General features: G+C 41.9%; 1 protein-coding gene across 1 annotated transcript in view; it reads right to left on the bottom strand.

Annotated features, from left to right (window-relative positions):
* CUX2 (cut like homeobox 2) overlaps positions 1–24,527 on the bottom strand; it is a 643,055-nt gene that overhangs the window by 104,550 nt on the left and 513,978 nt on the right. Inside the window, exons 9-11 of the mRNA XM_077292557.1 lie at positions 18,167–18,215; positions 15,885–16,001; positions 5,249–5,440 (exon numbers count right to left, since the gene is read on the bottom strand). Of these exons, the coding sequence (XP_077148672.1) occupies positions 5,249–5,440; positions 15,885–16,001; positions 18,167–18,215 (358 nt within the window). The remainder of the gene's footprint in view (positions 1–5,248; positions 5,441–15,884; positions 16,002–18,166; positions 18,216–24,527) is intronic.

The following is a 24,527-nucleotide window of genomic DNA, read 5'->3' as shown; positions in this document are numbered from 1 at the left end:
GGCGCCCGACGCTGCGGCGCTGACCGCAAATGTGAACGTAGCCTATCAGTGTCAACCCGTACTATCCGTCGGCGTCTGAATGAAAAGGGACTGTATGGTAGGAGACCCATGAAGACCCCACTTCTTACCCCGAGACATAAAAAAGCCAGGCTGGAGTTTGCAAAAACTTACCTGAAAAAGCCTAAAACGTTTTGGAAGAATGTTCTCTGGTCAGATGAGACAAAAGTAGAGCTTTTTGGGCAAAGGCATCAACAGAGTTTACAGGAGAAAAAAAGAGGCATTCAAAGAAAAGAACACGGCCCCTACAGTCAAACATGGCGGAGGTTCCCTGATGTTTTGGGGTTGCTTTGCTGCCTCTGGCACTGGACTGCTTGACCGTGTGCATGGCATTATGAAGTCTGAAGACTACCAACAAATTTTGCAGCATATTGTAGGGCCCAGTGTGAGAAAGCTGGGTCTCCCTCAGAGGTCATGGGTCTTCCAGCAGGACAATGACCCAAAACACACTTCAAAAAGCACTAGAAAATGGTTTGAGAGAAAGCACTGGAGACTTTTAAGGTGGCCAGCAATGAGTCCAGACCTGAATCCCATAGAACACCTGTGGAGAGATTTAAAAATGGCAGTTTGGAGAAGGCACCCTTCAAATATAAGGGACGTGGAGCAGTTTGCCAAAGAAGAATGGTCTAAAATTCCAGCAGAGCATTGTAAGAAACTCATTGATGGTTACCGGAAGCGGTTGGTCGCAGTTATTTTGGCTAAAGGTTATGCAACCAAGTATTAGGCTGAGGGTGCCAATACTTTTGTCTGGCCCATTTTTGGAGTTTTGTGTGAAATGATCAATGTTTTGCTTTTTGCTTCATTCTCTTTTGTGTTTTTTCATTTAAGACAAATTAAATGAAGATAATAATACCAAAGAATTTGTGATTGCAATCATTTTCAGGAAGAAACTGAGTATTAGCTGACAGAATTGCAGGGGTGTCAATACTTTTGGCCACAACCGTAATAGGTCATGTTCTGAGGATAGCCTCCCTTTAACAAGATATGAAGAGAGCCTTACATTTTCTAGATTAGCTACAAAATTAGCTGAGACCCTTAAACGATTTTTTTATTTAACCCAAACAGTGAACAGCAAAAAAGATATACAAAACAAAATTAAATTTAAATTTTAAAGTTTCTTTTCTTGTTCATCCCATCTACAATTTTTTTTAAATTTATTAAAAAGTAGTATATACAAAAAGTGACGGCAGCGAAAACTAAAAACTTGCCCTCACAGAATGCGGTCTATGAAAAAATAAAAAGTTATATAAGTCTCAGAATATGGTGACCCCCCCCCTAAACTTATTTTTTTAGTAAAGTGATTTCCATTGTGTGCAAAAGTTGTAAAACATTACAAAACTGTATGAATTTGGTATGATCACAATCGTAAAGACCTGCAGAATGAAGTTATGCCTATTATACTAAATGACAAAATAGTGAACTATAAAGAAAAATCAAGAAAGTTTATTTTGTTTCTTCCACGTCAGAAAAAAGCTAATCAAAAGGGATCAAATTTATTTACTAAAATGATATCTTATTGTACAAAACAATAAGCCCTCACACAAATCTAAGAACAATTTTTTTTAACCCTATACCTCTCAGATCATGGTCATGCACAAACAAATAATTTTTTTTACTGTTAAAAAGTAATAAAATATATACACAGTGAGGAAAAAAAAGTATTTAGTCAGACACCAATTGTGCAAGTTCTCCCACTTAAAAAGATGAGAGGCCTGTAATTGACATCATAGGAAGACCATCATATGAGAGTCAAAATTAGAAAACAAATCCAGAAAATCTCCTTGTCTGATTTGGCAAGATTTATTTAGCAAATTATGGTGGAAAATAAGTATTTGGTCACCTAAAACATGCAAGATTCCTGGCTCTCACAGACGTGTAACTTCTTCTTTAAGAGGCTTCTCTGTCCTCCACTCAATACCTGTAGTAATGGCACCTGTTTGAACTTGTTATCAGTATAAAAGACACCTGTCCACAACCTCAAACAGTCACACTCCAAACTCCACTATGGTGAAGACCAAAGAGCTGTCGGACACCAGAAACAAAATTGTAGCCCAGGCTGGGAAGATTGAATCTGCAATAGGCAAGCAGCTTGGTGTGATGAAATCAACTGTGGGAGCAATAATAAGAAAATGGAAGACATACAAGACCACTAATCTCCCTCGATCTGGGGCTCCATGCAAGATCTCACCCCGAAGGGTCAAAATGATCACAAGAACGGTGAGCAAAAATCCCAGAACCACATGGGGGGACCTAGTGAATGACCTGCATAGAGCTGCGACCACAGTAACAAAGGCTACCATCAGTAACACACTACACCACCAGTGACTCAGATCCTGCAGAAGCCAGTACATGTCCGGGCCCATCTGAAGTTTGCTAGAGAGCATTTGGATGATATTGGGAGAATGTCATATGGTCTGATGAAACCAAAGTAGAACTGTTTGGTAGAAACAAAACTCATCGTGTTTGGAGGAGACAGAATGCTGAGTTGCATTCAAAGAACACTATACCTACTGTGAAGCATGGGGGTGGCAACATCATGCTCTGGGGCTGTTTCTCTGCAAAGGGACCAGGACAACTGATCCGTGTACATGAAATAGTGAATGGAGCCATGTATCGTGAGATTTTGAGTGTAAACCTCCTTCCATCAGCAAGGGCATTGAAGATGAAACATGGATGGGTCTTTCAGCCTGATAATGATCCCAAGCACACTGTCAGGGCAACGAAGGAGTTGGTTTGTAAGAAGCATATGAAGGTCCTGGAGTGGCCTAGCCAGTCTCCAGATCTCAACCCCATAGAAAACCTTTGGAGGGAGTTGAAATTCCATGCTGCCCAATGACAGGCCCAAAACATCACTGCTCTAGAGAAGATCTGAATGGAGGAATGGGCCAACATACCACCAAGAGAGTGTGTCTACCTTATGAAGACTTACAGAAAACGTTTGACCTCTGTCATTGCCAACAAAGGATATAAAATAAAATATTGAGATGAACTTTTGTTAATGACCAAATACTTATTTTCCACCATAATTTGCAAAATAAATCTTGCGAAATCAGACAAGGTGATTTTCTGAATTTGTTTTCTCATTTTGACTCTCATAGTTGTGGTCTACCTATGATGTCAATTACAGGCCTCTCTCATCTTTTTAATTGGGAGAACTTGCACAATTGGTGGCTGACTAAATACTTTTTTCCCCCACTGTATATACTGGTATTACCTTAATCATTCTGACCTACACAACAAAGGTAATATTTTTGTTTTGATAGTAAGTAAACGCGTAAAATTTAACCCCTTAATGACAAAGCCAATTTGGTACTTAATGACTGAGCCAATTTTTACAATTCTGACCACTGTCAATTTATGAGGTTATAGCTCTGGAACGCTTCAACTGATCCCACTGATTTTGAGAATGTTTTTTCCTGACATATTGTATTTCATGTTAGTGGTAAAATTTATTTGATATGAATTGCATTTATTTATGAAAAAAACTGAAATTTGGCAAAAATTTTGAAAATGTTGCAATTTTCAAACTTTTAATTTTGTGCCCTTAAATAAGAGTCAAATTGCACAAAACAGTTAATAAATAACATTTCCCACATGTCTACTTTACATCAGCACAATTTTGAAACATATTTTTTTTTATTAGGATGTTATAAGGATTAAAAGTTGACCAGTGATTTTTCATTTTTCCAACAAAATTTACAAAACCATTTTATTAGGGACCACCTCACATTTGAAGTGAGTTTGGGTGGTCAATATAACAGAAAATACCCAAAAGTGATACTATTCTAAACTCTAAAGGTACGCAAAACCACATTCAAAAAGTTTACTAACCCTTCAGGTGCTTCACGAGAACTAAAGCAATGTGGAAGGAAAAAATTAACATTTTACTTTTTTCACAAAAATGTTTTACTTTGGAACCAAATTTTTTTATTTTCACAAGGGTATCAGGAAAAAATGGAATACAAAATTTGTTGTGCAATTTCTCCTGAGTGCGCTCATACCTCGTATAAGGGAGAAAGCCACTTTATGGGCACATGGCAGGGCTCAGAAGAGTGAGCCCTAATCCCAACCCAACCCTAACCCAACACCACAACCCTAACCTCAACACAACCCTAGCCCCAACCCTAACCCCAACCCTAGCCCAAACCTAACCCTAGCCCAACCCTAACCCTAGCTTAACCCTAACCCTAGCTCTAACCCCAACACTAGCCCAACACTCACCCTAGCCCCAATCCTATCCCAAACACTAGCTCGAGCCCTAACCCTAGCCCAGCCCTAACTCTAGCCCAACCCTAACCCTAGCTTTAACCCTAGCCCCAACCCTAACCCTAGCACAACTCTAACCCTAGCTGTAACCCCAACCCTAACCCTAGCCCCAACCCTAACCCTAACTCTAACCTCAACTTTAGCCCCAACCCTAAACCCTAATGGAAATAAATATATATTTTTTATTTTATTATTTTTACTAAGAGGGTGATAAAGGGGGGGGTTGATTTACTATTTTTTTAAAAAATTTTGATCGCAGTGATCAAAATGAGCCAATAGGAGAAATCTCCTATTGTTGCCGGGTGCCGGTCGGCAGATATCGGCGGGCGCACTGTGAGTGCGCCCATTTTTTTCCCGGAAGAAGATGCCAAGGGCCAGGGGACACTGCCGGAGGGACTGGGGGACATCGCAGGTACGGGTAAAGCTCGGGGGACCCCATTTCTCTCTCCTCTGATTTGCTAGATCATATCAGAGAGAGAAATAAATATGAAATCTGACTTTTTTTGCGTGAATAACAGTGATCGCAACACTGGGTTCGGTAAAAACCCGAATCATGTTGCGGAGACCCCGGAGATTTTCCGACGCTGGGGGCGCTATCCACTTATTTCTCAGCGCCGTTAAAAAGCGTCGCTGAGGCATAAGTACCCTTAACTGTTGATGTTAAAAGGAGTATCGGCGGTCGTTAAGGGGTTAAAACATTAAAAACTACAACAGATTTTTTTCTTCTCATTTCTCCCCATACAGACTTAATAAAAGCTAGATATTAAATTACATGTACCCCAAAAGAGAGCCACTGCAAAAAGAATGTCGATGAAAAAAATTCAAAATAAAAAAAGCTCCTGCAAGAATGAAAAATAAAAATGAAAAAAACAAAAAAGTACGCTAAATCAGACTTGGCTCTGAAGGGGTTAAAGTATGTTTGCACCTCTATGGCCTCCGTTTTGATTAGAAGTTGTTGTTCTAGTTCAGCTATTTGATTAGATGATGACTCTTCCAATTCTTGTATAGCGTTCTGGAGATGCTGAATATCATTAAGGAGTCTTAAAATTTCTCTGTCTTTAGAAGTTAAAGCCGATTCTAAATGAGATTCAGAACATATTGAAAAGCCACTTTTGTCCTGAAAACAAGAAAAAAAAAGACCTGTTATGATGGTTTGACTAATAGAGACAATTAACACAAACTTCAGATACCATTAGGTACATGTATAATCCCATTAACTTCCCAGGAGAAATGGAAACAAGAACATGCCTACTTGAGTTACTCTGGAAATTAAGAGTAATGTTATTTTCTCTAAGCAGAGATACTTGCTGAGCAAAACAGAAAAGGTGGCGAAGGCAATAGCTGCTCTTACAAGTAGATTTCAACAAAAGAACAAGTAATTTTACAGACTGGTCAGCAGACGCCACCATGTCTTCTTTTATCATTATGGCAGAAGAGGACATATAAATGATATCATCTAGGCAGCCACAGTAAAGGTCCTACTACCACCTCGAAAGCAGGTAGAATTGTGCATTATGATAAGCTGTTGGACTGGAAAAAGCTCATCTACTTTTCTGGCATAGGTACACTGTCTGTCCCTGCAAAAGGGCTTATTATTAATCTAAACATTTATTGCACATCCATGGGACATGCCATAAGTGTCAGGTAGGTGCCAATTCTGAGACCTGAAGCTTTCTCGAAAATGTAGATTCTCTGACTCCCAGCTGCTGTATCCAGGAGTAGAATAAATGAAGAGGTAGTCTCTACAGTGCCTTGCGAAAGTATTCAGCTCTCTGGAACTTTTCAACCTTTTCCCACATATCATGCTTCAAACATAAAGATACCAAATGTACATTTTTGGTAAAGAATCAACAACAAGTGGAATACAATTGTGAAGTTGAACGAAATTTATTGCTTATTTTAAATTTTTTGTGGAAATTCAAAAACTGAAAAGTGGGCCGTGCAATAATATTCGGCCCCGGGGGCGTGGCTATGTAAGCTTAGAGAGAGGACGCACCTTCTGGAAGCTCCCGTTATCCTGGTCTTAATCCTGCCATTAATCCCCCTGATTCGCAGTCCGCACCGGCTGGAGAGGTGCTTCTGGACTTCGGGAGTCCGGTGACCCCCCTGAACGGCGACTTTGGAGCCCCAGGACGCCGGTGGCAGCAGCGGCCTGAATAGGCGGCGGAGTCTCTGAGTTGCGGCGGCCATCTTTGAGCACGGCTCCGGCGGGAAGGACACAGCGCCGGCGGTAGCCGAGGCCGAGTGTATTCCCCTGAGACAGAGCGGACATCTGCACACAGCGGGGACGCTGTGGAACACCGAGGAGAAGAACAGGTGCCGGGTCCGGGCGGAGGACGGTCCCTAGAAAGGCTGCAGCCATTATTACAGCGCGCACTCCAGCAGCAAGGAGAGCGGCGCTATATAGTACAGCCGCGGTGCAGCTCAGGAGGTGAGCCAACAGCCTGCAATAATAAAGGGGTGGTGCGGTGTGTGCCCTGGAAGATTGGGCCCTGCACCCCCCTTATCAGATAAACACCTGTCTGCGCCATAACCCTGGAGGGATTATCCCCCCTCCCTGCTGTTTTGCCTGTGGGGGCTGTGGGCTGTTCTGGGACTCGGTGCCTGGATAAATTCTTAGTTGCTGCTCCTACACATACTTGGTAATTCCCTGCTTAACTGCCTCCTTGAGGTATATCCTGGTGTCTGACTCTGCCCTGCTATTGGAGAATAGACTGCCATAACCACAAGCTTGATCCTTTTGTGGGGACCTTCTATTAGTCGCCATGCAACATTCTAAAGGAGGGGGGGCTGCTGAAAAGTTGAGGAAATATGCTAGAGAAGATACCCCTGACAATGTACGTACCCTCAGAAATAACCCCTCGCAGAACCAATGCAAAAATCGCCCTTCTGACAGTAATGAGGGAGGGGAACAAGGCGAACTCACTCTTAAGCAAGCATCTGAGCAATTGATGCAAGCTATATCCCTCACCAGGTCCTCTCTCACTGAGAAAATAGAAGACGTACATACTGAAGTGGGCCGCTTGCGACATGATATGCAGGCTATGAGAGGACGTATCTCTGAGGTTGAAACAAGAGTTTCTCAGATAGAGGACACCATTACCCCAATGGAGGCTAAGCTCTCAAAGGCTGCCGGCTCTGTGAATGCATGGAAGCAAAAGGCAGATGACCTGGAAAACAGACTGCGCCGTAATAACATTCGCATTATTGGCCTGCCAGAACGCTCAGAGGGTCAGCAGCCTGAGCAATTTCTAGAGGATTGGCTTAGAACCTCCCTGGGAGATGGATTCTCCTCAACATTTTCCGTGGAGAGGGCCCATCGGGGCCCAACGAGACCTCTACCCCCCGGAACTCCACCTCGGCCCTTCTTGGCGCGTCTCCTCAACTGCAGAGACAGAGATGCGATTCTTCGCTTGGCGAGGCAGAAGAGCCCTATTAAATTCAATAACGCTATTTCAATCTTCCCGGACTTTTCTGTGGAACTTCAAAAGCAGCGAGTCCGATTTGTAGAGGTTAAAAAGCAGCTCAGGGATAAGAACATCATCTACTCCATGCTTAATCTGGCTCGACTTCGCATTGTCCGTGAAGGTTCCTCCCTGTTCTTTAATGATCCGGCGGAGGCAACCGAATGGTTGCGGTCATACAGGGGGTCTAGTGTACCGGACTCCTAAGTTGCTCTCCTTACCTAATGGCAACACAAATTGGAGCTCTCTGTATTGGTGCTGAGCTTATCAACAATACCGGACGCTGGTTCCAGTGAGGGTATCCACTTTTCTATCTGACTGTAGGAGTGTAAGATTATACTTCTCCACTGTTCAAATTTTGTTTTGTTTGGGTTTTTACACCAGTTTTGACGGTTTGATATGTTTGCTAGTCGCCAATGATAATTTTGTGCTCCGCGTGATGTTCCTGATCCCTGCCCGGGTTGCGATGTATGTTATTCCTTTTTTTAAGCGTAGATATGGGGTCTGAGATTATATATATGACGTGGAATATGCGGGGTATTAAGACCCCCCCGTAAGAAAATCAAGGTATTTTCTCAGATTAAAAGGTATCATCCCCATATTGTAGCCCTTGTAGAGACACATCTGACCAGAAACACAGTTAAATGTATACAAAAGCCGTGGGTGCAGTGGTCCCTTCACGCATTCCATACTAGTTACTCCAGAGGGGTTTCTCTGTTGGTATATAGAAATGTTAGGTGGGAGGCTAGGGAAGCACGATGTGATCCCGAAGGTCGCTTTGTTTTTGTACATGCCTTTATTAATACGCGAGAATATGTGATACTATGTATTTATAACCCACCCCCGGCTAGTATATCGGTTCTCCGCATGGCAATGGGTTTCTCCCTAAGTTATCCTAATGCTAGTGTTATTTGTATGGGAGATTTTAACTTAGTCATGGATAATTTTAAAGACAGATTGAGACTAGACGGGGAGACGTTTGGGGGACCTTCTCCTCAGTCCTCCTCTCAATTGGCGCTATTTATGAGCAGTAGCGGATGGTTAGATTTATGGAGGACACGCCACCCTGAAATAAAAGAATATACCTGTCATTCATCAACTAGACAGTCTCTATCTCGCATAGATTACATATTTGGATCTAGTGACCTGGCATTATGGGTAGATAGTATCGAACATGGTATAATAGGGGAATATCAGATCACAGTCCAGTCATTCTCAAATTTAAATACGGTCAGCCAAACAACTATATACCTTGGAAATTGAATCCCTTCTGGTTGAAATTGATAGACTCTAGTGATAGAACGGTTGATCAGTTGAGCTGTTTTGTCTCTACTCTCCCAGACCCCTCGAATCTTAAACTGTTTTGGGACACTCTAAAGGCATACTTAAGGGGATGTTTGTCCTCCACAATTTCCTACATTAAAAGGGTGACGGCAAGGGAGGATGATGAGATGGAGCGGCGACTGAGGGATTCGGAGGCCGCCTATGTGGCTAATCAGACCAATGGTAACAGGGTGGAATGGCTTACCTCCCAAAGATTATACACCCAACATATAGATACTAAGTCGAAGCGCAAATTATTTTTTACCCGTCAATCCTATTTTGAATTGGGGAATCAGGCCAGTACACTTCTAGCCTTTTTAGTACGCCAACATAACACCTCTAATACAGTACTACAGATTCGGGCACCTGATAGTTCGTTGGTATCCTCAACTGAAGAGATTCTTCGATGTTTTTGTAATTACTATAAGTCATTGTACAAATCTGACGGTGGTTTTGGTGTCCCTGAGTGTGTGGACTATTTATCAGACATAGCGTTCCCCTCACTGAGTCCAACCCAGCAGGCCTTTATGGAGGCCGAGTTTACTCTGGAGGAAGTGGAACATGCTATAGTGGACATGGCTACCGGGAAGGCCCCTGGACCTGACGGGTTTCCCGCTGAGTTCTATAAAAAATATCGGAGCCATCTGGCACCACTTTTATTGAAGGTGCTCCGGGGTATATGGGAGGGAGAGTCTATGCCTGAAACATTTTACGATGCAAATATTATTGTACTTAAGAAGGAGGGAAAGGACCCCCTGGAGTGTGGGTCATATCTGTTGTGAATTCCGCTCTTGGGCTCCCTCCGGTGGTTGTAAGTAGCACTTTTGTGAGTTCTGCTCTTGGGCTCCCTCCTGTGGTTTTGAGTGGTATAGCTGCTTCTTGGATTTAGCATCAGCAGCTGCTTCCACTGATCGTCTTTCTGGCTCGGCTATTTTAGTCTGGCCTTTTCCCTCAATCATTGCCAGTTGTCAATTGTTCCTGCTTGGAGTTATTGCTCTTTTGGATTTCCCTGACACTCTGACCCTTTCAGCAAAGATAAGTCCTTGCTTGTCCTTTTGCAGTCCACTTGTTGTGGACTTATTGTTCAGCACATTCTATGTTTTGCTCATTTGTCCAGCTTATCAGTATGGATCTATTCAGCTAAGCTGGAAGCTCTGGGCAGCAGATTTTGCCCTCCACACCTTTAGTCAGGTGTGGAGATTTTTGCATTTCTCTGCGGTGGACTTTTTCTAGTTTTTATTACTGACCGCACAGTGTTCTTTCCTGTACTATCTATCTAGCTAGAAGTGGCCTCCTTTGTTAAATCTTGTTTCATACTACGTATGTCATTTCCTTCTCCTCTCACAGTCATTATTTGTGGGGGGCTGTCCTATCCTTTGGGGATTTTCTCTGAGGCAAGATAGCTTTCCTGTTTCTACCTTTAGGGGTAGCTAGTTCTCCGGCTGTGACGAGGTGTCCAGGGAGTGACAGGAACATCCCACGGCTACTGCTAGTGTTGTGTTAAGATCAGGAACTGCGGTCTGTATAGTTACCACCTGCTCAGAGCTAGTCACATGTCGCTTCTAAACCACCAGTCCATAACACATATCGCCCTATATCATTGGTGAATGTAGATTATAAGATCTTCACTAAAATCTTGGCCACCAGACTAAATATGATCATACTAGACCTTATACACCCAGATCAAACTGGCTTTATGCCCGGGAAAAGTACCTCCATCAATATTAGACGGGTCCAATCAGTGATTCAATATAGCTCTTTAGAACTGGATAATAACTGGGCACTGGCGTCACTAGATACAGCCAAAGCGTTCAACTCTGAGTGGCCTTTCCTTTCCGCATGCCTACGGAAATACGGTTTTGGGGACAAATTTATTAGAGGGATAGATACGCTATATAGGAATCCTAGGGCACGGGTAATTGTGAATAATTCTATCTCTGATTCTTTTACTTTGCACAGGGGAACCCGTCAAGGGTGTCCCCTATCCCCGGCTCTCTTTGCCCTCGCGATAGAAGCTTTAGCAATACGTATAAGATCCTCTATAGATATCAAGGGAATTAATATTGCGGATCGTGTGGATACCATCGGTCTTTATGCCGATGACATGATCATATTTATGGATAAAATAGAAGAAACGCTACCGCAAGTAATAATGACCATCGACAAATTTAGTAAATTCTCTGGTCTCTATATAAATTGGGACAAATCTGCCCTAATGCCTCTGTCTCATGCTCCGATACCCTGTCTCGAAAATCTCTCGTCGCTACCTGTAGTCTCCAGTTTCAAATATTTGGGTATTCATATGTCCCAATATAGTCGGCTAGACCTACAACTTAACATTTACCCACTATTAGACCTGGTCAAATCTAAATTTATAACCTGGAGCAAACTCCCCCTCTCTGTTGCAGGCCGCATCAATTTAATTAAAATGATATTACTCCCCAAACTTAACTATTGTCTCCAACACAGTGCCATGCCAATACCCGAATATACCGAAGTCTTTCTTCGCAAAGTTAAATTCTCTAACCACATCCTTTATATGGGGAAAGACTAGACCCAAACTTAAACTATCTACTCTGCAGAGACCAAAAAGGGGGGGTGGGGCGGCTTTACCAGACTTTTACTTATACTATCTTGCCGGACAGGCCAAGGCATTGAGCAAATGGATGCCTAATAACTCTTTACCTAATTCAGAGAGTCATTTACTTCACTCTGCCCGGATTGATTGCCCATTGGGATTTCTGGAAACAGAGAAAGTTAATGCTCCCCGTTTGCTGCCTTTGCTTCGACTGGCGAGAGTGATATGGAGACAAATCAAAAAAGTTATCACATTTGCAGATGTAATAGCTGAGATGCCACTATGGCATAATAGTTATTTCCCAGAATTACTGAATCACCCATCTACTGAGTTCTGGATCTCATACGGTGTTCTTTCGGTGGGCAATGTATATGACCAAGGGGTTTTTGTATCCTTTGAACAATTACGGGATACCTACAATATCCCAAGATCTCAATTCTTCCGTTATTTACAGCTAAGGTCAGCTTTCCAATCATATATGCGAAATATAGGTGCGGGTCGAGCGATCTCATCTCTACCTCTGATAGGCATTCTCAACTCACAAGGTCCTCAGGGACTCATTTCCTCTTTATATACATATCTGTTATCCGTGGGAGATGGGTCTACTATTAACTCTCTTAAAAAGAAGTGGGAGGGACTTCTTCCTGATACAATGGGAGAGGAATGGGAAGATATTCTAGAGTCTCCAACTAAAGTTTCTCCTTCAGTTAATAACAGGATGACCCAGCTGTATATTGTATATCAGACCTATTTGACCCCAACGCGACTCTTTAAAATGGGTCGCCTCCATTCGTCAGATTGCTTGCGATGTCATGCACAAGGTGCAGATTTTATCCATATGATTTGGAGGTGCCCGGTAATTTCTCACTATTGGAAAGAGGTCACGACATTATTAACATCTTTATTGTCAATCCCTGTTCCACTTGAGCCATTGACCTGCTTATTCGGGGTGTGGGATGCAGAGGCCTGGGATCACTATACTGGGATCTTTCTTCGAGAGACGCTCTTCTTGGCGCGGAAGGTACTGGCGCTAAGGTGGATGGGTGGTTCCTCCCCGTCTCTCAGAGTTTGGATCGATTTGGTGAACTCGGTCGTTCCATATGAAAGAACACTGTACCAAAATAGAGGATGCCCAGGTAAATTCGAAAAAATCTGGCGTAGATGGAACTCCTCTTATCATACTCTGTAGTCTGCGCTGATTAGACACATGCACGGGAGGATGGGCTTGTGGTTCTGGGACATCGCTTGTGGAGTAGGATTCAGCTCTGTTTTTCCTTTTGGCGACTTACTGTTAACGGTTCAAGTTGTATAGTAGATATTTTATAGATGCTAGTGATTTAGCATGCACAGTTTATTACCTCTGTAAGTTCTGGATATGACAATATTCTGTAATTCTTTGTATCCGGTGGTATAATTGATGATGATAAATGCTAATGTGTGCATTATTTGTTTATTCTGGAATTAATAAACGAATTTAAAAAAAATAATAATATTCGGCCCCTTTACTTTCAGTGCAGCAAACTCACTCCAGAAGTTCATTGTGGATCTCTGAATGATCCAATGCTTTCCTAAATGCATAATGATGATAAATATAATCCACCTGTGTGCAATCAAGTCTCAGTATAAATACACCTCCTCTGTGATAGTCTCAGGGTTCTATTTGAAGCACAGAGAGCATCATGAAGATCAAGGAACACAACAGGCAGGTCCGTGATACTGTTGTGGAGAAGTTTAAAGCTGGATTTGGATACAAAATGATTTCCAAAACTTTAAACATCCCAAGGAGCACTGCGCAAGCGATTATATTGAAATGGAAAGAGTATCATACCACTGCAAATCTACCAAGACCTGGCCGTCCCTCTAAACTTTCATCCCAAACAAGGAGAAGACTGATCAGAGATGCAGCCAAGAGGCCCATGATCACTCTGGATGAACTGCAGAGATCTACAGCTGAGGTGGGACAGTCTGTCCATAGGACAACAATCAGTCGTACACTGCACAAATCTGGCTTTTATCGAAGAGTGGTAAGAAGAAAGCCATTTCTCAAAGATATCCATAAAAAGTGTTGTTTAAAGTTTGCAACAAGCCACCTGGGAGACACACCAAACATGTAGAAGAAGGTGCTCTGGTCAGATGAAACCAAAATCGAACTTTTTGGCAACAATGCCAAACAATATGTTGGGCGTAAAGGCAACACAGCACATCACCCTGAACACACAAACCCCACTGTCAAACATGGTGGTGGCAGCATCATGGTTTGGGCCTGCTCTTCTTCAGCAGGGACAGGGAAGATGGTTAAAATTGATGGGAAGATGGATGGAGCCAAATACAGGACCATTCTTGAAGAAAACCTGTTGGAGTCTGCAAAAGACCTGAGACTGGGATGGAGATTTGTCTTCCAACAAGACAATGATCCCAAATATAACGCAAAATCTACAATGGAATGGTTCACAAATAAATGTATCCAGGTGTTAGAATGGCCAAGTCAAAGTCCAGACCTTAATCTAATTGAGAATCTGTGGAAAGAGTTGAAAACTGCTGTTCACAAATGATCTTCATGAAACCTCACTGAGCTCGAGCTGTTTGCAAAGGAAGAATGGGCAAGAATTTCAGTCTCTCGATGTACAAAACTAATAGAGACATACCCCAAGCGACTTGCAGCTGTAATCGCAGCAAAAGTTGGCACAGCAAAGTATTAAGTTAAAGGGGACGAATAATATTGCACGCCCCACTTTTCAGTTTTGGAATTTCCACAAAAATTTAAAATAAGCAGTAAATTTAGTTCATTGAGTTTTAACTTCCGGATCACCTGGCAAACACTGGAGCAATTCAGCAGGTCAAAAACTACTGAAGACCAAGCGGAGTGGCACTGATAAAAGATGAAGCTGGAAGCTGGAAAGTATAAGACTAGGGGCAGGGAACCTAGATTAGTAGCGCCACTACAGTGCTGAAATAAAAAAAAACACAAAACGCTAAAGTTGCTATTTAAGGCTCATACACTTTGATGGCTGGCACAGTGTGCACACGTAGAAATTAATAGGTTCATCTAGTAGGATGGGTTACATTGGATAAACCACCTCAGGTCTGCTAAAAATTTAACAAAGAGCAGATGAACTTTGTTCACATGTTGCAGTTGCATTATATTTTTTGTCTTGATTTTCAAAGGCTGCGGTAAAAACACAGTGTCTTTACTAAAGGGCGGCTTTTTGGTTGCCATTTTGCATCAGAAGTCGCATTACAACCACAATGTATCAATACAGTACAAAGGGTGAGGTTTACTCAGTCACTGCATTGCTGGTACATGTTGTTTGCTCTATAGTGGCAAAATGTCATGTGATTGTAGTAACCAATCACTGCCCATCTAAATGATCTCACTGTAGACTATGACACACAAGAGCGGTGGTATCGGGAAACCAAAATATTTGTCATTTGTGCTTTTCACAGTTAATTTAAATCCCCCCCAAAAATTACAACTGAAGGGTTAGGCTGGCCATTCACATGCAATATGTCATATGTCACCGGAGTCAAACAGAACTAGACATGTAAAAATTCAGTACGAAATCAGCATCAAATACTTAGGAACAAGTGAGTAGACATACAGTTGAAATGTACATAGGAAGAATTACTAAAATTATTTTACACATCTTTGCATTTTCCATATATCCAACACCTTCCAAAATAATTCACAGTTTGACTTCTGACATATAAGAAGATCTGAGTGTCAATGTACTGTATTCTGAGTGTCAATGTACTGTATAACCTTTGGTCATCCCTATTAGAAAAAGGGAGATTGGTATGGGAATTATGAAGAAAAGATAGCCCTGTACGCGGACAATGTGTTATTGTTCTTGGAAGATGCGCAGGAGTCTCTGGGGGCCGTTATGAACAGTATTACTAAATTTGGGTCTCTTTCCGGTTTATCTATTAATTGGGATAAGTCTGTGTTGTTGCCCATGGACGTGGCGGCTCCTCTGACACTTGGACCTGGGATCCCCTTGAGGGTGGTACATGAGTTTAAATATCTGGGCATCGTGGTTTCGGGCAAAATAGAGGACTATGTGCAGCTAAACCTGACTCCTTTGCTTGGGATGTTCCATCAGAAGATTGGGGCCTGGAAGAAGCTATTTCTGTTGGTGGCAGGTAGAGTTAATTAGGTATAGATATTAGGTAACAGACCTCCCCCAACAAAGACTCACGGAAGAATTTAGACCAGTAGATCCTTGCGGAGAACAACGGTTCAGTCTAATGGAATTATTTACAGATGATAACTGCTCCCTGAGACTCTCAACCTCCCTCTGAGCAGCTTCCGCTCTCTGCAAAAGAAAGGGAAAATAGATAGCAGCCATCATACAAGTCAGACTTTTGGAGATAATAAAAATGTTAAATTATGTCACTCAGGAGACCATTCTTGTGGGATGTGCTTTGATTCTATTAAATAATGGTTCAGATCCTAATCCTGTCTAAAACAACATGGATTTGTAAGAATATGTACTTGGTCAATTTGGGGTATATGAGATGGTAAATGTCCCACCTCTCCTTCCACTAGGCCACAAAAAAAATAATTCCCACCGATCTTAACAGAAAGAAAGCTGAATGTCCCAATAAGTAGAAAATGCCCAGGAAATACCCAAAAGAGAAGGCATAACACTCCATAACAAGGGCAAGATGAAACTGATGGGCATAGAATACAACACTTTCACCGGCGCTCAGCCCTAAAACCCACCACACAAGTGGGACCGTATGCTAAAATCCCCAAGCTGCTGGTATCATCAGAAATGTGCCCCTTTCTGTAACAAAACACCACATAAATATAATACTAATTGATACCGCGCTAAGGTGATACAGACCATACACTTAAATACACTGTAACTTGATAGACAACACGCACTTAAGAACAACATTAATTGTGTGCTAATGTGCTAGTTGTCCAACTTCCCGATACACTCCAGATACCGCCGACACTGCGTTCACTCACAAAAACAACTGTACCATGCGCTATCAGGATCTAAAAATAAATGCTGTGTATAGCTCTTACCATATGTTGTCTTGTACGAATTCCTGGTGAATGCTCCGCAAATGCTAGTAGCTGATGCAGGGGTAGGCTAGCGCTAGCCAGTAGCGGATGGGTGAGCAAGTGTACACTGATCAACCGCGACCAGTGTGTGGTGCAGAAGCTCAGTGCAGCGCCAGGAAACGTCCCGGCCGGAGACGTCCCTGGTTGCACTACAAAAAAATGGCCGCCGCTGACAAGCAGCGTGTGACGTCACGGGCCTACGGAGTCTCGCTGAGACCAAAAAGCTAACCTAACAGCTTTTTGGTCTCAGCGAGACTCCGTAGGCCCGTGACATCACACGCTGCTTGTCAGCGGCGGCCATTTTTTTGTAGTGCAACCAGGGACGTCTCCGGCCGGGACGTTTCCTGGCGCTGCACTGAGCTTCTGCACCACACACTGGTCGCGGTTGATCAGTGTACACTTGCTCACCCATCCGCTACTGGCTAGCGCTAGCCTACCCCTGCATCAGCTACTAGCATTTGCGGAGCATTCACCAGGAATTCGTACAAGACAACATATGGTAAGAGCTATACACAGCATTTATTTTTAGATCCTGATAGCGCATGGTACAGTTGTTTTTGTGAGTGACCGCAGTGTCGGCGGTATCTGGAGTGTATCGGGAAGTTGGACAACTAGCACATTAGCACACAATTAATGTTGTTCTTAAGTGCGTGTTGTCTATCAAGTTACAGTGTATTTAAGTGTATGGTCTGTATCACCTTAGCGCGGTATCAATTAGTATTATATTTATGTGAAACTGATGGGCATTACACAAGGTAGAGTGATACTCCCTGTATATATCTAGGACAGAAATTGCATGTGTGTGTAGCTTTGGTAAAACTGGTAATAAGAACATTGGTACTGATTTTACACTAATGATGAGGAACTGCACGCTACACTACTCTTTAAAGGTTTTTTTTACTGTATTTTATTATGAACTATCAGGTTTTCATGTTTTACTCATTTCTCCAATTGCATGTGTCAGCTGATTTCATACACTCGATCCTTTAATGCATGGATACTGCTACTAATAAAATCATATGCATAACTATGAAAAACTGTTCGGCTGTATTCTCTCACAGCAGATTTCTTACAGAAGCTCCTGTCCGATTTCTTTGAATGGGGTAAAGAAGGTCATATGCTTTCTGCAGAAGCAATCACATTCGGATGAGACTACGCACAATACACATACACAGGTAAGTGCTTATACTTTGCTGTCTCCAGTGATCCCATTAAGAATGAATAGAGCAGCAGTGCCTATGATCGATCACCGCTCCAATCTCAGTATCGGTGAGGGTTCCAACGATTGGGAAGTTATCCCCTATGCCATAGATAAGGGATAACTTTTAAACTTAAGAATATACCTTTAATAACACATGAGATGTACAAAATGATTGAAAACAATAATGTTAGTAGACTACTTACCAGATGAGCTTTTTCAAGATTGGTCATTATCATGCCCACTTCATCAGCCCTAAAGAAAGGTTAACATATATATAATTATATATACAGCATACCATAAACCATAAACAGCTAGGCAAAAGAAGGTTTATATGACAACACAAGCCGCCAGAACAAAATCATGCCAATTTTTGGGTTGACAAAAAGACATAGCTTAAATATTAATTCACAGCGTTTTGCTGTGATTTTTTTTTTCATGGAATTTTCATTGGTGTTTCATATCCAGTTATTACTTTAAAGTGTACAGACAAAAACTGTAAATTCTACATATAAAATATCTGGAGTTTTTGTAGTGTTTTCAGGGTTTGTCTAGATAGTGAGTTTTTTTCCTGGCGTTTTTACCCTAGGTGTTGTAGTTGCCGCAAGTCAAGTCGCAATTAAAACGTAGGAATTCTTTATATGTAATGAGGCAGTCTGACACAGCAGTTTCAAGATCACCATAGTTACATAGTTACATACATAGTTATTAAGGTTGAAGGAAGACTGTAAGTCCATCTAATTCAACCCATAGCCTAACCTAACATGCCCTAACATGTTGATCCAGAGGAAGGCAAAAAAAAACCATGTGGCAAAGAGTGACTCCACCATGGGGAAAAAAATTCCTTCCCGACTCCACATACGGCAATCAGACTAGTTCCCTGGATCAACGCCTTATCAAGGAATCTAGTGTATATACCCTGTAACATTATACTTTTCCAGAAAGGTATCCAGTCCCCTCTTAAATTTAATTAATGAATCAGTCATTACAACATCATACGGCAGAGAGTTCCATAGTCTCACTGCTCTTACAGTAAAGAATCCGCGTCTGTTATTATGCTTAAACCTTCTTTCCTCCAGACGTAGAGGATGCCCCCTTGTCCCTGTCTCAGGTCTATGATTAAAAAGATCATCAGAAAGGTCTTTGTACTGTCCCCTCATATATTTATACATTAAAATAAGATCACCCCTTAGTCTTCGTTTTTCCAAACTAAATAGCCCCAAGTGTAATAACCTATCTTGGTATTGCAGACCCCCCAGTCCTCTAATAACCTTGGTCGCTCTTCTCTGCACCCGCTCCAGTTCAGCTATGTCTTTCTTATACACCGGAGACCAGAACTGTGCACAGTATTCTAAGTGTGGTCGAACTAGTGACTTGTATAGAGGTAAAATTATGTTCTCCTCATGAGCATCTATGCCTCTTTTAATACATCCCATTATTTTATTTGCCTTTGTAGCAGCTGTCTGACACTGGCCACTGAATATGAGTTTGTCATCCACCCATATACCCAGGTCTTTTTCATTGACGGTTTTGCCCAGAGTTTTAGAATTAAGCACATAGTTATACATCTTATTACTTCTACCCAAGTGCATGACCTTACATTTATCCCCATTAAAGCTCATTTGCCATTTATCAGCCCAAGCTTCTAGTTTACATAAATCATCCTGTAATATAAAATTGTCCTCCCCTGTATTGATTACCCTGCAGAGTTTAGTGTCATCTGCAAATATTGAAATTCTACTCTGAATGCCCCCTACAAGGTCATTAATAAATATGTTAAAAAGAAGAGGGCCCAATACTGACCCCTGTGGTACCCCACTGCTAACCGCAACCCAGTCCGAGTGTGCTCCATTAATAACCACCCTTTGTTTCCTATCCCTGAGCCAGCTCTCAACCCACTTACACATATTTTCCCCTATCCCCATTACTCTCATTTTATGTAACAACCTTTTGTGTGGCACCGTATCAAAAGCTTTGGAAAAGTCCATATACACTACGTCCACTGGGTTCCCTTGGTCCAGTCCGGAACTTACCTCTTCATAGAAGCTGATCAAATTAGTCTGACATGAACGGTCCCTAGTAAACCCGTGCTGATACTGGGTCATAAGGTTATTCCTCTTCAGATACTCCAGTATAGCATCCCTTAGAATGCCCTCCAGGATTTTACCCACAGTAGAGGTTAAGCTTACTGGCCTATAATTACCGAGTTCAGTTTTTGCCCCTTTTTTGAATATTGGCACCACATTTGCTATTCGCCAGTCCTGTGGTACAGACCCTGTTATTATGGACTCTTTAAAGATTAAAAATAATGGTCTATCAATGACTGTACTTAGTTCCTGCAGTACTCGGGGGTGTAGTCTTAGACTGGAGCTACATGGTGACTTTGGCTGCGACGCACGTCATGCAGACCAGGATCGCTATCTGCCGCTGCTACATCACAGCGTAATGCATGTGAATTGGGCCGCACTGCGAGATCTAGGCTACAACAAGTAGCAATAGACCCAATTTTTTGAGACATGCTTGTCGTGCTTGTGAAATTCTAGGAGTCACAATATATGACCCCAGTCACCTGCATTACGCTGCACTATAAAATGGGCCCAGAGATCCTGCAGGACAACTGGGGGAGTACTGCAGTATAATCAGCACTAAAGTTTGACCTTTTTTTTTTTTAAAGATGCAAATTCAATTTACAATTTTTTTTAATAGCCAGCAGGAAATACGTTATCAGATGTATTAGCCATCTGCAGAATGCAGTAATGTAGGCTCATACTCCATCAAATTGAAGGGCTATACCTTTTTGATAAGATCAAATAGAAGATTTCTATGTATGAGCAGTTACAGCACATTAAATAAGAAAAAAGCCAATAATTAAACCTAATCATGAACCTGTGAAATGAGTTCTGCTTACAGTCTTACAGCAGCGGAGTAATAGACAATAATACTTTACGCCTTGGCAGCCAGACGTTAAACTGTGACAACCTAGATTAAGGCTCATATTGTGCTCCTGAATTTCTCTCAATCACCATCAAAGAGAGAATTATTTACAACACATCTAGGTAAGGGAGGTCTATCAAATTATCAAAGAACATCTGCTTTGGTGTAATAAGATTAAGCGTCCTCCCAGTGTTGCATAATATGAAGAGGAAATGTGTTGCCGTGTGTTAGTAAGACTGGCAAACCACACCAGCAGCTGTGAGATTTGGCAGCTTGCACTACTGGATGGAGCCAAAGGGGCGCAAAAGACGTTCCAAACTCATAAAAATGGATGGCACCACACCAATTAAAATAACAACCAGCAAATGTACATTTAATGAAGTCAAGACGTTATTTTAATAAAAATTCATTGCTTTCGTCTTCCCAAAGCAGCAGCTGCTCCTGTGTGTTGTATACAAGGGCACAGTGTTCAAGAGGCCTGCCGTTCACAGCTTTTACTAACACTTTAGGAATTGGCTGGGATATCTGCTAGATATAAGTCATGCTCACAGGGTTACAGGTCCTCAGCTCCTGCCTGTAGGGTAAACAGACATTTTATTTGGCAAGTCTCTATGGTATTGGATGTTTTACAGCTCAAATAGTAGCTGATGACAACCAGTGGCAGGTGCACATGAACCAAAGTCATTGTTATATAAGCCCCAAATGTGTCACTGAGCATGTTCTGATTACCCATGTCTGCTCCTCTGTGAAGGAGTTGGCACTGTATTCAGTTGAATATGGCTACCATCAAGTGTCAAAGGGGAGCCAAAATTAACCGTATTCAAATTGGAAATCCTCCCGACGTTCCCTAGCTCATTCTTGGGAATGATTGTTGGAATACCTTAGGGGTCTCAATCTAAAATGGGGTACCGGGCCACTTCAAAAAATCCCATTAAGATGTGAGGCGCACTGTTAAATTTTGGCTGGAGCAAAAGTTCATTCTGTGTAGCTGCTACATAGAAGTCATACATGAATGGTGTCACACTGCCTAGTTTACTGAGACCCAACAGCCTCTATGTGCAGTACGATGGCCCCAGATGTTCTCTATATACAGTATGATGGCCACATAGCCTCTTAAATACAGAATGATTGTCCCACAGCCCCCTTATAAACACAATGATGGTGAGCTGTGCAGATGTGTCTATTTTTCTGTGACACAGCTGGGACAGCAATTGGCACCTTCAATACACAGTGCTTGCTCCGCCGATAGCTGCCCCTCTGCTACATGGCCTTGTTCGGCGCTGGCTGTGGGCTGCAAAAAATTGCTTTGGGGGCCACTTGTTGGAGACCCCTGGAACGAATATCTCCTGGCCTATTTGCTTCCCAAAGCTGTCCCACACTGTCAATATAAGAGACGCCAGGTAGCATTATTGTCTTCAGTGTCTTCATTCCACTGCTAGCACTTATGTCTATATATATAGATATGCGGGTATATAGATAGGTCGCTTGGCCAAAGTTTGCTCTGTATAAACATATATAAACATTTCCAGACCGTTATGTCCTTGAGATATTTTACAGTTAATTAGCATTTGCTGTAGTTTCATATCAAATCATTGCTCATCATCAGCTATTTTGGCCTCAAGAGGCCGACCATAAAAGCTGATGCTTTTACAAAACTAAGTCTGAGATTGTCTCTGTATCATCAGAAATAAGCAACTGTTATGTGACCTTGCAGTTCGAGATTCTGGCAACAAAATTAGGTAATCAGCTCAGCACTGCAATATGTGTAGTCCCACAATCTGACAATTACCTAATGCTAGCTGACTGGATCATTAGCAGGCAAGAAGATATATTAGGACGGAGCTGGCTAGTGTCAGCGTGAGTTTGTGTTGCTTTGACCATTGGCAATCCAAGCTTATGCAAGAGGTGATCCAGATAATTGCTAACTCCAAATTATGCTACCTCTTTGAATTTTCCCATTCCGTCTTAGAGTACGTGCACACATCTTTTTCAGACTAATTCCGCTTGAAATCAGCAAAAGCACTAAAAAAAAGCCAGAAAGAATGAACATAAGCACAGCAATGTTAAACCGTCCTGCTGTACATATGTTCCATCTTTTGTAAGTTCTTTTAACCACTTCAGGCTTTGAAAGCTGTGAAGCTGCTAAAAGACGTGACCTGTCCACTATTCTGGTGGCTTCCGCTTTAAGGGTATGTGCACACGCTGCAGATTTGCATGTGGAATTTTCTGCGCAGGCTCTGCATATCTTGGCAGAAAACGCAGGTAAAAATCCACACGGATTTGATGCGTTTTTTATGCGGATTGTCATGCGTTTTTTCATGCGGATTTGTATGCGTTTTTGAAAGCTAAATAAAGATCAATTATTGAACAAAAAAAAAAAAAAGAATTGTGATGTAATTTCTTGTCCAACCTCTTTATTTACATACTCCATTGAGGAATCATGTTCACACAAACAGATAGATAGATAGATAGATAGATAGATAGATAGATAGATAGATAGATAGATAGATAGATAGATAGATAGATATTATCAAGAAAAACGAAGGCAGCACTCCAATAGAAAAAAATATGTGTAATTTATTGGCCCATGTGCGACGTTTCAGTCCAGGATGTGGACCTTTGTTTTCTTTTGGTGCTGCTTTCTGCTTTCTTTTTCTAGATAAGATAGATAATAGATAGGTAGATAGATATATAGATAGATAATGGATTGATAGATTTATATATCTATCAATCAATCTATCTATCCATTATCTATCTATCTATCGACCTATCTATCTATAGATCTATCTATTCTCTATCTATAGATATATCTATCCATCTATAGATTGTAAGCTTGCGAGCAGGGACCTCACTCCTAATGTCACTGTTTAAATTGTCTTAACTTGTATTGAATTTATTGTCTGTACATGTCCCCGCTAATTGTAAAGTGCTGCGGAATATGTTGGCGCTATATAAATAAAAATTATTATTATTATCTATCTATAGGTATAGATAGATAGATAAATAGATAATACCAAACCCAATATTTAGTAGCGTTCAATTACATAGAAATACATGCAGCCGCACACTCCGGTACCCGCAGTGCCGGGTATTGATGCGAGAAACTCGTGCGAGTTTCTCACAAGTGTGACCCCGGCCTTAAACACAATATCTGTTTAATTTATAAAAGAAAAAATTGTTAAAATGACATGGGCTCCCGTGCAATTTTCTGCACCAGAAACACACACACACACATACATCCCCGCAGACCCACACACACTCAGACACACACAGCCCCGCACACACACAGCCCCACACATCTCCGCAGACCCCCGCAGACACACACAAACACCCGCATACAGACACGCACATCTTCTCCACACACACACAGTCTCCGCCCACACGCGCACATCCACAGCAAAACCGCAGATCTTTTTTAAACCTGCGGGTTTGCTGCGGATTGGCCTGACACAATGGAAGTCAAAGGGTGCAGAAACGCTGAAGATCCGCAAAAAGAATTGACATGCTGCAGAAAATAAAAAGCTGCAAATCCGCACATTTATTTCCACAGCATGTGCACAAACATTCTCAATTTCCGATTGACTAACATTGCTTGTGCACAACACTGTGGATTTGATGCAATTCCGCGCGTCC

This window comes from Ranitomeya variabilis, chromosome 1, assembly GCF_051348905.1.
Source record: "Ranitomeya variabilis isolate aRanVar5 chromosome 1, aRanVar5.hap1, whole genome shotgun sequence".
Lineage (NCBI taxonomy): Eukaryota > Metazoa > Chordata > Amphibia > Anura > Dendrobatidae > Ranitomeya > Ranitomeya variabilis.
The sequence above is the reverse complement of the archived record's forward strand: the minus strand, read 5'-3'. Positions and strand labels throughout refer to the sequence as shown.